At 28.8% G+C, this 12,768-nt stretch overlaps 1 protein-coding gene across 1 annotated transcript; it reads right to left on the bottom strand.

The window, feature by feature from the left end:
- Window positions 1-3,006: 3,006 nt before the first annotated feature.
- On the bottom strand, window positions 3,007-6,862 carry LOC137831145 (zinc finger BED domain-containing protein RICESLEEPER 2-like). The gene is made up of 2 exons (XM_068638699.1): window positions 6,682-6,862; window positions 3,007-5,169 (listed from the first exon to the last, which is right to left on the bottom strand). Exon 2 carries the CDS (start codon window positions 5,158-5,160, stop codon window positions 3,169-3,171), a length of 1,992 nt encoding a protein of 663 aa, XP_068494800.1. The 5' UTR covers window positions 5,161-5,169; window positions 6,682-6,862; the 3' UTR covers window positions 3,007-3,168.
- Window positions 6,863-12,768: the final 5,906 nt, after the last annotated feature.

Raw genomic sequence — 12,768 nt, forward strand, 5'->3', positions numbered from 1 at the left:
CTCAGTCACACACAACCACATAATAAGGAGGATGAAGACTTAGAGTCTATTTATGAACTTATTTGCAAATATGGGTCTAATTGGCTTTTGTTTATCTTTGTAGACCCTATTCATTATATTGTTAATGTATGTTGATGATATCTTGATAGCAAACAACAGTGAACCTGAGGTGAGAAAGGTTAAATCTAAACTGAATAGTGAGTTTGAGATGAAGGACTTGGGGGTTGCTAGAAAGATATTGGGGATTGAGATCTCTAGATGATGTGAGTTGAAGCGTCTATATTTGTCTCAGGAGACCTATCTCAGAAAATTCTTTGATGAGTTTAGCATGACAAACTTGAAACTTGTTTCTACACCGTTTGCTTCCCACTACAAGTTGAGTAATGAACAGTCTCCTAAAAAGATGGAGGAACAACGCTATATGGATGGTATTCCGTATGCAAATTCGGTTGGTTCGCTGATGTATGTAATGGTATGCATGCGGCCTAACATAATTTATGTTGTGAGTGTTGTTAGCACGCTAGCACATTACATCAATGAACCATAGTTTATGTTTATGTCAAGAACATGGAACCTTACATAGCTTCCATAGTTTGTGTCTAATCCTAGAAGAGCTCATTACCTAGCTCTTAAATGGATCCTTCAGTACTTGAAGGGGTTACTTGAAAAAGTCTTAGTTTATGGTGAAGCTAGACGATCAGCCAAAGATGTTCTCATATAAGGGTATATATTCTCATATCAGGGTATGTCGACTCATATTTTGTTGGGTGCATGGACATAGGAAAATCTCTAACAAGTTATGTGTTTAATGCTTAAGGTACTGTCATCAGTTGCAAGGCTAGTCTCTTGAAGGCAATGGCTTTATTAATCACTGAAGCATAGTATATTTCCATGACAAAAGCAACAAAATAAGCCTTGTGGCTTAAAGGTGGTGCAAGACCAAGTGGTAATTGTTCACTGTGATAATAGTAAATACATCTCTCAGAACCAAGTTTATCATGAAGGAACGAAGCACATTGATGTGAAGTTGCACTTCATGAGAGAAAAGATTGTTCGAGAATTTGTGAAGGTGACAAAGGTCTCAACATATCAAATTTGTCTAATATGATCACGAAGGTATTGTCTGGCAATAAGTTCTTTAATTGTTTGGATTTTATCCAATTATGAGTGCCTATAATGGACTTAGATAAATTTTGAATGTTTTATCACACATGAGATTTGTACTAAACCCTGGAGGAGATTTATGAAGTTTGGTTCAAATAAAATTTAAGTTCAAGTTTTCCTAAACCATCTAGAGGTGTTAGACCATCTAGTGGTTTGAGATCATCTAGTGGTTTGTTATCATCTACTTTTTCCAAACTTTGTAGTGGTTCAAGACCATCTAATGAGTATCAAAATTTGTTGAAAAACTGCTATTTTAGATCGTCTAATCCTTTTTGTTTAATTTTTCTAACTGTTAACACCTCATCATGTTATTTTAAAATTGAACAAATTGTAAGACAAGTATTTAACAATTGTACACGTGTTTGATTTGTATGATAAACTTCCTTAGTGAAAAATTGTAAGACAAGTATTTAACAATTGTACACGTGTTTGATTTGTATGATAAACTGTCTTTAGTGAAAAATTGTAAGATAATTATCTTTTGTCTTGTACTAAAAAACTTGAACTTGACACAGTTAATGCTTAAAAGTAAAAGTTGAGTTGAGAGTTTCAGTCTGAGGATTTATAGAGAAACTTCTAAGTTGTAAATCTCATAAATTATCAGTTAACTTTGTCGTGGACATAAACGGGTTATAATCAAATCATAAATTATTTTGTGCGATTTTTTGCACTGCATTATACCCTCTTTTACCTTATCATTCTTGATTTCTGCATTTTCATATTACGTACGGTCCAGTCAATTGTGTTTCTACTGAACAATAATAATTTTCTTATTAGATATTTGTGGGTCCCCTGTCAATAATATAATCACAATAATAATAGTAATATATTAGATTTTCTTCATTTTCACTATAATGTTACAACAAAAAGGACAAACATAAATTACGTTTTACAAAATTAAGAACTAAAATGATTAATATTAAAAAATTGTGAACTCATGATATCTCCCACCTAATCAAATTATTAATTCGTGAAAATTTTCTTCTGCATTAATTCTTCTAAATATGAAAGATATGTTTATGGTTTTCCTTCACTTATTGAAGAATGTGGTTGATTCAATATCAGTCAACAATTGGAGTATATCAAATTCAAATTTAACTTCGATTAAATAGAAGTTTATTTGTTAACAATCCAAAATTGGACCATAAACCAATTCCAATATGAAAGACAGAAGAAAGAACAAATTATAGTTTAGTTTACTTAAATTTATAAAAACTAATATGCTTTTTCATAATTCTTTAACACACTTCACGAATAAATTTTAACTTATCAGAAGCTGTATATTTCAAACTTTCCGTAAAAAATTCACTTGCTCAAAAACTAATTTTAACTTTTTTTCAATACTAAACTGTTGAACAAGTTTAAAATTTTAATTATAGTCAAACCATTTATTTATGCTTGACGTGAACTTTATAATATACTCCTATAAAATAGTCTTCTAAATCGCTAATACAAACTATCATAACGTGCACGGGCCATTACTCAAACAAAATTGCAGAAGTCTTGACTTCACAATGACATGGTGAGATACAAATGAAAGTGGTAAAATGAATGATTATCATCAAATCAACTTTAAAAATAGTTCAGTTACAAATTTATGCAGTGTTCAATTAGATACCAAGACTGTTGAAAAGAATGATGTTTGTTAAGGATGTCTAACTTAATTGGTTGAAGAGGGTGTGTGAGTTGGTTTTAAACTCCTGAGATGCATTCAATTCCTACTTACTGATAAAAAAAAGTATGATGCTAACACTTTTCTATTGCCTTGCATGATAAGAAATTAAGTTTTCAAAATGCCACAGACTACCAGAACAATTACTAGTAAGGAATGTAAAAGAATCATAAAAGAACTTGCTAAGTTGCATAATGCTATGGCTAAATAGAACCAGAATATTAAAAAGGTCAAGAAAATTGAAATGTAGAGTTAGAAGATATATAACTTACATGGGAATATTTCTATGGGGAGGATTGGCATGTACAATTAGAATGCATGGAAAAAGCAATCTAATTTTCCAGTTCACTCCTTATCCAATCTTGTGAACACACCAAAGCTTGGACAGTAGCAGGATTAAGTGAGCTCCAATCACGATCAAGGACCCTTCCACTATGATTAAACGCCAGTTCAGGCGCAACCTTTGCCATTGGAATTCCTAAAACATTGCGTGCCATCATAGATAAGACAGGATATCTGGGGGTGTGAACTCTCCACCAATTCAGTATGTTGAAATCAACATTACGTGGAAAGAGGGGTTCTTCCAAGTACTTGTCTAGATCTGATTTTGTACCTTCACCCTGTGAAGTTTCATGGAGAAATTTATCGAACCCCATCAATCGATCCCTGGAATCCTTTGCAGAGCCTTGTAAGAGAAGTGGGCCATTGCCAACTTGCCAGGCCAGACCTTGATCGTGAGATGCTAATGGGGAGCCTATTGAATGTTCATTGTATAGAGCTTTCACACCATCAAAGACCTCTTCAATGCGACTTGCAGACATGCTGCCATAAATTTGTGGATAGTAATAATCTACCAACTTCATCTTGAATCGAGGGTCTAACATCGCAGCAACTGCCAAACCTAAACTACATTTCTCCCAATACTCATCAAACTTGCTTCTCAATCTTGATGCCAAAGAACTGATATACTCATCTGAATTCTTGCACCATTCAATCAAATGCAACTTAACATCACAGAGCTCAGGGAAATATATGTTTGCAGTTGGATACTTATTCTTAGTGAAAACATTTATAACCTCAACAAAAAGCTTCAAGTAGCTAGTAACTGCTGTAACTCTCTCCCACTCTACATCAGATAAATAGACTTTGTAGGCAGCATCATTTTCTTGCAAGAGAATTAAAACATCCTTGAATTCTAAGGCAACTTCAAGCATTGAGTATGTGGAATTCCATTGGGATGCATTATCTAGACACAGGCCCTTTTGACTCAGGATCCCAACTTCTTTAGCCATCTCATTGAACTTTGCCAGTATAATTTGTGAACTTTTAATGTAACCAATAGTTTCACGAATCTTAATGACTATTTCACTTACAGCTCCAAGAGCATGCTGAACCATGGCATTAATAACATTTGCAGCACAACGTATATCAAATAATTGACCATTACAATAAAGAAACCTGTTTTGCAGAAGTCTATCACCAATTCTAACAGCAATGTTATCACAGGTAGAGCAACTATCCAGTATCATGGAAAACAATTTACGGTCAATATCCCAATACATTAAACAATTCATGATAGCTTCTGAAACCATATCTTCAGTATGAGAAGGATCAATCCTTATAAAATTTAATATCCTCCTTCTTAACTGCCAGGATTCATCAATATAATTTGATGTCAAACACAAATACTCTGCATCACCCACAGCATTCCACACATCAGCACTAAGACTGATTTTCCCAGGCAACTTATCCAACATCTCATTAACTTTTTTCTTCTCTCTCTCATAAATCTCAATACAATCGGCCTCAACCCTATTCAACGACACAAGCTCAAACAATGGCTGCAGATTTTTTACAAAAGCTCTGAAACCAACATGCTCAACCATAGCCAATGGATATCCATGTAGAATAATCATTCGAGCAAGGTCAAATCGACTCCGTCTTTGATCAAAGTTACTAGTCCCAGTGTTGACAGTGTCATCTTTCAACTGTGTCTGCTCAAATTTAATATTGACAAGACTAAGGGTATTATCATCTTTGTTTGTATCTTGATCTATATTGAAATTTGCAATTGCTAGAGTTCCTTCCTTTCTCTTTTCTCTTGCAGAAATGTATTGTGCTATGCCATGGCTAGACCTTCTCTGACACCGAATTAAATGGTTCCTTAGATGTGATGTTCCACTGGTACTTGAACCACTTAGTTTCTTTTTGCAATGCCTACAAACAGCCACACAGGTGTCACCTTTTTTAATCCTATCAAAATCATTCCACACCACCGATTTTAACCTACTAGATTTGACAATGACAGCATCAGACATGTCCATCGCATGAACCTGAAAAAAGTGTCAATTAAATTCAATTCAAACATTTCCATTTAGAGGGACAAAATGTAATGTATCCTATGTGCTGTGGTTGACTGTGTACTTATAATGATTAAACTGCAAGGAGATTTAAATCTAAATTGTAAAAAAATGTTAATGCATGGAGGTTAGTACAAATTAGTCCAGTTTTCAGAACTATTATTCATAAAGAGTTTAATAAATAATGAGGACATTATCAAAAGGATTCAGAAGGGGATGGAACAACAGGACACAATGTCCCTAAGCCCTAAAGTTACAAAAAAACTCTATTACAATATTCACAAGTTTCCCAGCATACAAATGCTACTAGTATAAAAGTTTTACAGAGAACCAAAGTTCCAGATACAATCTGAGTAATCTTCATGTCAATAAGTGACAAACAAAATAATAGATGCTTAAACTTTTAATCTTGCCTCTAAGCATTATAAAGTATCTTAACTCATCACTGGAAACCTATGTAGTGTACTATTATTTAGTACCTGAGACTGTCCATGTTTAATAAGCAAGAACTGTATAATGAAAACAATCACATCAAGAAAGTTTATTTGTATTTTAAAAATTGAAAATAGAAAGACAAAGTCAGGATTTTTTTCACAATTTCATAGAGGCTAACAGCTATCCTTTAATGACATTTGATTCTTCTCTCAGGGAAGAATGATCCTTTCTCACAAGACAAGTACTTCATTCACTAAAGGGAAACACAATCCAGAGGAACTACTAGTATAAAATCCAAAAATAAAAACTAAAAAGTCAAGAAGATCAGACAAAGTTACACAAAGTTCCTAGTTTCATTACTCAGCCCAGATTGATGGAAAATAACATGCAGCTGAACCCAATCTCAAAAGTTCAAAACAAATGTAGCAAAAAGAAAAAAAAAAACAAAAGATTGTAAGATACTAGTTTATTTTCATTTTCCATGTCAATAGTGATCCATGCTCAAAAATATTAAAATTTAGTCACAGACACTTTTGGTCAGTACACAGGACACTGTTGAAATTAAAATAAAATAAAATAAGATACACAAAACCTAAGAATTTACTGTTACAAATTTTAAGACTCAAAAACAATATATCTTAAGTAAATTTATCTTCAACACTTCCCCTCAGATTCATCATCACCAAAATTTCACCATTTTCCAGCAAGCAAACTCCCATCCCTGACATGAGATCAATATGCAACCATCCAATCCAACCTCTGGTAACAAATTAAACATAATAATAACAAAAAAGGTACATCCAAAACAACACTTCCATCTTTCAAGAAGTAAAGAAACTACACAAATTGTGTATAAACAAAGACACGATTTTGAGAAAATTTTGAAACACCCATTAAGAAATTCTGGTCAAATCAACAGAGAATTCCCAATTACAACCGACAAAGCATAAATCAATTATTTTATTTACGAATAGAAAAATCAGTAATATATATACACACGAAAATTCTTGAGAGAATGGAGTCGTAGGAATAAAGAAGGAAACATCGTACCGCGTCAGATAATGGATTGGATTCGGTGTGGTGCGTAGGAAGAATGGAAAAGGGGTTTTGAAGAAAACCCTAATTGGAAGGTGTAAGAGGGAAGAAGAAGAAAAAGGAAGAAGAGACAGCAAGGTGGTCACACAAGCAGAAGCCTCCTATTCATCTGCTATTGTGGAAAGTTAAAACGCACAGTTTCATATATGTGCATTCAGTCTTTTTATATCTTACATCCACTTTCTTTTATTAAAATTAAAAGAATTATTAAATTTATAACAAAATTATGTTCATAAAAATGAATTACAAAATAAAAAATGTTATAATTTTATCATAATCATTTTTTTTATTATGGGTAGTTAATTGAATTTAAAAGAACTATTATAAAATTTAAAGAATAAAATAAATTATATTGACAAAAATAAGTTTAAGAACAAATTGAGTATACTAAAAATATTTACAAAAAAATAAAAAGAGGATCTTTTTATTAATGAACTAATAAAATTACATGTGGATGTTTCATTCTTTTCATAATGATAAAAAATAAAATAAAACTATTATTATAATAATTACACTAATAATTTTTATTGTTATTATTATTATTATTTTAAAATTAATAGTTATTATTATTATTATCATTATTATTCCTTTAAAACTAATACTTATTTTTATTTTAAAATTAATTCTTCTTATTATTATTATTTTAAAATTAATACTTATTAGTATTATTTTTATTTTAAAATTAATACGTATTATATTATATTATTTTATTTCAAATATTAAGAAAAAATATTTATAAATAATACAATTGTAATGCATTGTGTCTGAAAAATATAACATTATAAATTTTTAGATTTTACAGTGTACATTTATACATTGTTATTCTTGCATTTACTAAGATTTCTGTTGTCCTATTTATACTAACATGTGTTTGTGAGTTTAGGTGTTAAGTATGTTTCTTTCATTGTTTTTTTAGACTTATATGGTTATGAATATTTTAATATAAATTTATTTTGTTTTATTAATATTTTTATGATGCAATGTTCATTTAGTTGTTAAAGTGAACCTTTTGATGATAGAGTTTATGTTTCTGAAACTTCTGCTATAAGATTCTTTTGTTTTACTAGGATTTGTATGGTGATCTAATAATTGACCTACTAATGTCCTAAGTGTGTTTGTAAAAAAAGTGTGTGGTATAGTTTATATAGTGAGATTTCATTTTCTTTTATTGTTTTTTTACAGTAACATGCTTTCATCTAGTATTTGTGTTTATTAGGACGTGTATGCTATATTATTTCAATTTTTAATGTGATAACTTTCTAGTAATAAAGTTTGTGGTTGAGTTTATATCAGTTATATCAGTGTGGTAATAATGTTTAAAAAAAATTCTTATAGTTTTATCTTGTTTTGTTTTTATATATAAGTAATGTGTATATGTTGTGTTTACTTATTTACTTATTTTTTTTTGGTGTTTTTTTTAATAAAAATTTAAGAATTTAAGATTTTTTAAAACTGGAATTTGATGGTTCTTAATATTTTAATATAAGTTTATTTTGTTTTAAGAATATACTAAGTAGTGTATTTACATTGTTTTTACTTTTATTAACACTTTTGTAGTGGTGTTATATTAATTTATTTTTGTGAATTGATACTGAGTAAATGTAAGAATTTAAAGTCTTTATATGACTCAGGTAAAAGATAAGAGAAAATATATTGTTTGTGATTTCAACCCATATACAAAACAAAATCTTTGTACAAATTTGTGCAATAGATGGATATAGTACGTTTATACTATCAAAATTAACAACCATCAAACTCATCTAAAAAAAACTTACTCATGAATTCATAGTGCAACAACACACCTTAGACTTCCAAACATTCATATCAATCTTATATACATCACAACATAATATGAACAATACTTATTTTCTTTACTTAGACTTCCAAACATTCATATCAATCAACAATACTTATTTTCTTTACTTATACTATTATGGTAGTGTTCACATTAATCTACTTTTGTGCCAACTCATATACAAAAGAAAGTGTATATATTTCTTACAATAGATGTGTATTATATTCATACTATTAAAGGTATAAATAGTTAATAATTGCCAAGTTCATCCAAAAAGCTTATCAATCCATTCATATTATGGTAACATATATTTGGTCTCCAAACATACACATGAATCTTATTACAAGATAATATGATCTTTGTTACATTTACTTGGCCCTTTATGGTGATAATTACATTAACCTGATTTTTTGGTTTGAAGACTAAAATTAATGTAAAAGCTCAAGGTCTTTGAAAAAATAAAACAAAAAATAAGAGCAAATGTATTAACTATTTTTCAATATAACGTGTGACCTCTACATTTTTTTAGAATTTGATTGTTCTGATCTTTTTAATAAAAGTTTATTTTAACTTTTATGATGGTGTTTATATTACCTATTTTGTGAGTCTGATACTTAAATAAATGTAAGAGCTCATGAGTTTAATAAGACTGGAGTAAAAGATAAAAGCCAACAAACTAGTCTTTAATTACAATTTGTGTTTCTTGCTCCTTCTGAATTAGAGTGTTCTTAACTTTTTTAATATAGTTTTACTTTTTTTTTAATAGTGTCTCAATAATGTTTTTGCATTGTTGCCTTTATTATGACTCTTTTTAGGAGTGTTTATATTCACTTCATTTTGTAACTTTGAGGTTTAGTAAGAATGAAACAAAAGATAAGAGCTAACAAACTAATTGTCTTTTGAATACAATTTATGTTTCTTGCATCTTTTTCTTGAATTAGATGCTTCACAATGTATTTATGTTGTTTTCTTTATTTAGACTTTTTGGTGGTATTTATCTTAACTTGCTTCTATTACTTTGGAGATGAAGTAAATGTAAGCATTTAAAGTCTTTGTAAAACTACATCAAAAGTTAGAGCAAACATATTATATGTTTTTTAATATAATTTGTGATTTATGCATACTTTTGGAATTAAATTGTTCTTAATTTTTTAATATAGGTTTATTTATATTAAAAATATATCATTAATATATTTATACTATCATTACCTTTACTTCAAAATTTGTGATGGTAGTGTTTATATTAACATGCTTACGGGAGTTTGAGACTAAAGAATATGTTAAAATTTATTATATTTATAATAATGAAGCAAAATGTGAGAGCTAACATATTAGTTCTTTTGGGAGTTTGAGACTGAACTAGACTAAATGTAACAACTCAAGATCCTTATAAAATTGAAGTGAAAGGTAAGAGCAAATGTACTAACTATAGTATGATTTCTACATTCTTTTGGAATTGGCTGATTTTGAAATTTCTACATTGTTTTGGAATTGGATGATTTTGAAAATTTTATTTTGTTTTAAAATATCTCAGTAATTTATGTATTTTATTTACATTGTTTGTGGTGGTATTTATATTAAACTGTTTTTGTTAGTTTAAAACTAGAGAATACGTACATTTCTTTGCAAATTTGTTCTTTTCTTTGAAAAAAAATTTCTTTCGTATCTTCGTGCACTTTTTTTCCCTCTCTTCTTCATTATTCCTAGGTATGTTTTCGTATCAATATTATGCAAGTACATATCTGAATATTTTGTGTAATTTTTTGTTTTTGATCTATTCTCTTTCATTTTCTTTGAACTTTTACTGAGTTTTTTAACTAAAAAAGTGTGAGAGAGAGAAAATCTAGAGCGAGAAAGAAAACAATGAAGATCACACAACATTGTTGGTGCTTAGATGCATAGGTGAAGGTTATGATCCCATGATTCTCATGAACGCTTCCGACAATAAATATCACTTTGGCTACTTCCAACACCACATCTTCAAGGAGTTCATCATCTTTGTTGATGGTATCATCGCCAAACGCATCCCTGAAGGCCAACGTTAATTTGTACAACATGAAGGTTCTTTCCCCTTAAATTTCGTTTCTTAGGGTTTTTTTCTTTTACCCTCTTTGCTCTCATTGATAATAATAGAAATCATAATTTTTTTGTATAGAATATAAAAGTGTTCTTTGATCTGCGGTGATTTATTTTATTTCCTAGAGGGTTAAATTTTTATTTTTTGCCGAATTGTCAATGATTGAAAACATGTTTTTTTTTTCTTCAGAGTATGAGGTGTAAACCTATAGTATAAATGGTCTTTGTGCGTTGTTGGGATTTATGAATGAGACATGATAATTATGCTAAGGATCTTATAATTGTGTGTGTTTTATTTATTTGATTTGTGGAGATTTTCTACTGTGAGAATGCATGTGATGATAAGTTATGGAGAACTATAGAGGAAGACTCTAACCAAAATAAATTGTTCTTCCTTTTTCTCCCTACAAAGATTGCCAACAAAACCAATTCATCGTGTTTTTGATGTTGATGAAAGTGGTAACATGGTGGTAACACCTTTCATCTCACCACTCAAGAGAGCAAGTGTGACACAAATTTATTTATAAGAATAATTTTAGCATATACATAAATGTATATTTATTTTTCAATTATACTTTCAGAGATACATGAGTAAGTAATATTATTTTTAGTGAGATATCAATAACTATTTTTATAAAATACTATTGGAGGAGGAACATTGATAAAACACACCATCTCATAAAAGGATTGATAAAATATTATTAATAGAAATTTATAAAATAATAAATTAGCTTAATTTTCATAATTAAATATTTCTTAATTTATGTATAAAAAATTCAAGCAACCAAACAATAATAAAAGGAAGCATGGTAGATTAAAAGGGAAAAAGTAATAAATAATATGATAGGATAAAAAGAGAAAAATTCAACAAATAAATTTATAAAATAAAGTAATACTTTCTGTTTCTAAACGAGATTTTCCACCTTTTAGAATTTAAAATTATTAATTATTCTTTTAAAATGGGTGGGTTTTTTTTAGTCTTTGTATTTTCTTTTAAATCTTTGTTTGTTCAAAATCTATAAACATTGATTAATTGTTAGATTCGAAAAAGGAGAAATAAAAGAAACATGAAAATTTAGATTTAGAATAAAAAAGTAAAAATGAAAAAAATATATTTATTTGTAATGAATATTTTCAATTAATTTTATTTTTATGAAATTACTTTAACTATTAAGTTTATTATAATAAAAAAATGTTAATATTAATTACAAAATTAATTATGGTTTTAAATATTTTATTAATATTTATGACATAATAAAATATAATGGATTAAACATATTCAAGAATTAAACATAAAACAACAGAAAGTGCGTGCCTCCCACTTGTGCTTATTAGGAAACAATTTCCTGTTAAATTAAGTTTTGTCATTATTATAAATAAATCATAGGGACAAACTATACCTAATGTTGAAATTTACCTTTCATGACATGTTTTTAGTCATAGTCAATTATATGTTGTATTATCAAGAGGTGTTTCCCAAACTTCAACAAAAATTCTTATTAAAGAAGGACACCATGAAGGAGAAAATGGAAATTTTACCAAATATGTTATTTATAAAGATATTTTGTTATCTTAAAACTCAGGTATTGTTTATTTTATTTATGTTTATAAATATAAGTATATGTGAATATACTTACACTATTTGTTATTATATATTAAAGGTAACATAATATACAAGGAGCTCTTACAGTTGAATGAAGATATCAACCCAAAGTATTCACACATTTATCTACACAAACTGACAATATATGTATATTGCGCACACACACACACATATATATATTGCAATTTATTCATAAGTGACATTCTTTCGTAGGAAACAAAATTTGTAAAGAATGAAACACTTAGAAGGACGATCAATCACTTGCATTGGTTAAGCCAATTCACACCAAAATATAATGATTTTACATAATCATGATGATAATAACATTCTTTTATTCATAATATACTATAAATTTATATTGTTAATACAAGTATACAAATAATATCATTGTTTATTTGAATTTTAATATTAAACATAAATATATATAAATAGAAAAATAAAAAATGCGAATACAAATGTGTGTTGTATTCCTGTTACTAGTAACTAGCGGGAACACATGGGCAGGAGCGTATGTGCATCCACATTTTTTAGTTTTTATTTTTACTATTATTATTATTATTATTATTAT

This window comes from Phaseolus vulgaris, chromosome 6 (genome assembly GCF_000499845.2).
Source record: "Phaseolus vulgaris cultivar G19833 chromosome 6, P. vulgaris v2.0, whole genome shotgun sequence".
Lineage (NCBI taxonomy): Eukaryota > Viridiplantae > Streptophyta > Magnoliopsida > Fabales > Fabaceae > Phaseolus > Phaseolus vulgaris.

Bases quoted from the DNA above. Each gene is read 5' to 3' on its own strand.
- LOC137831145 (XM_068638699.1), bottom strand. From the start codon at position 5,160: ATGGACATGTCTGATGCTGTCATTGTCAAATCTAGTAGGTTAAAATCG.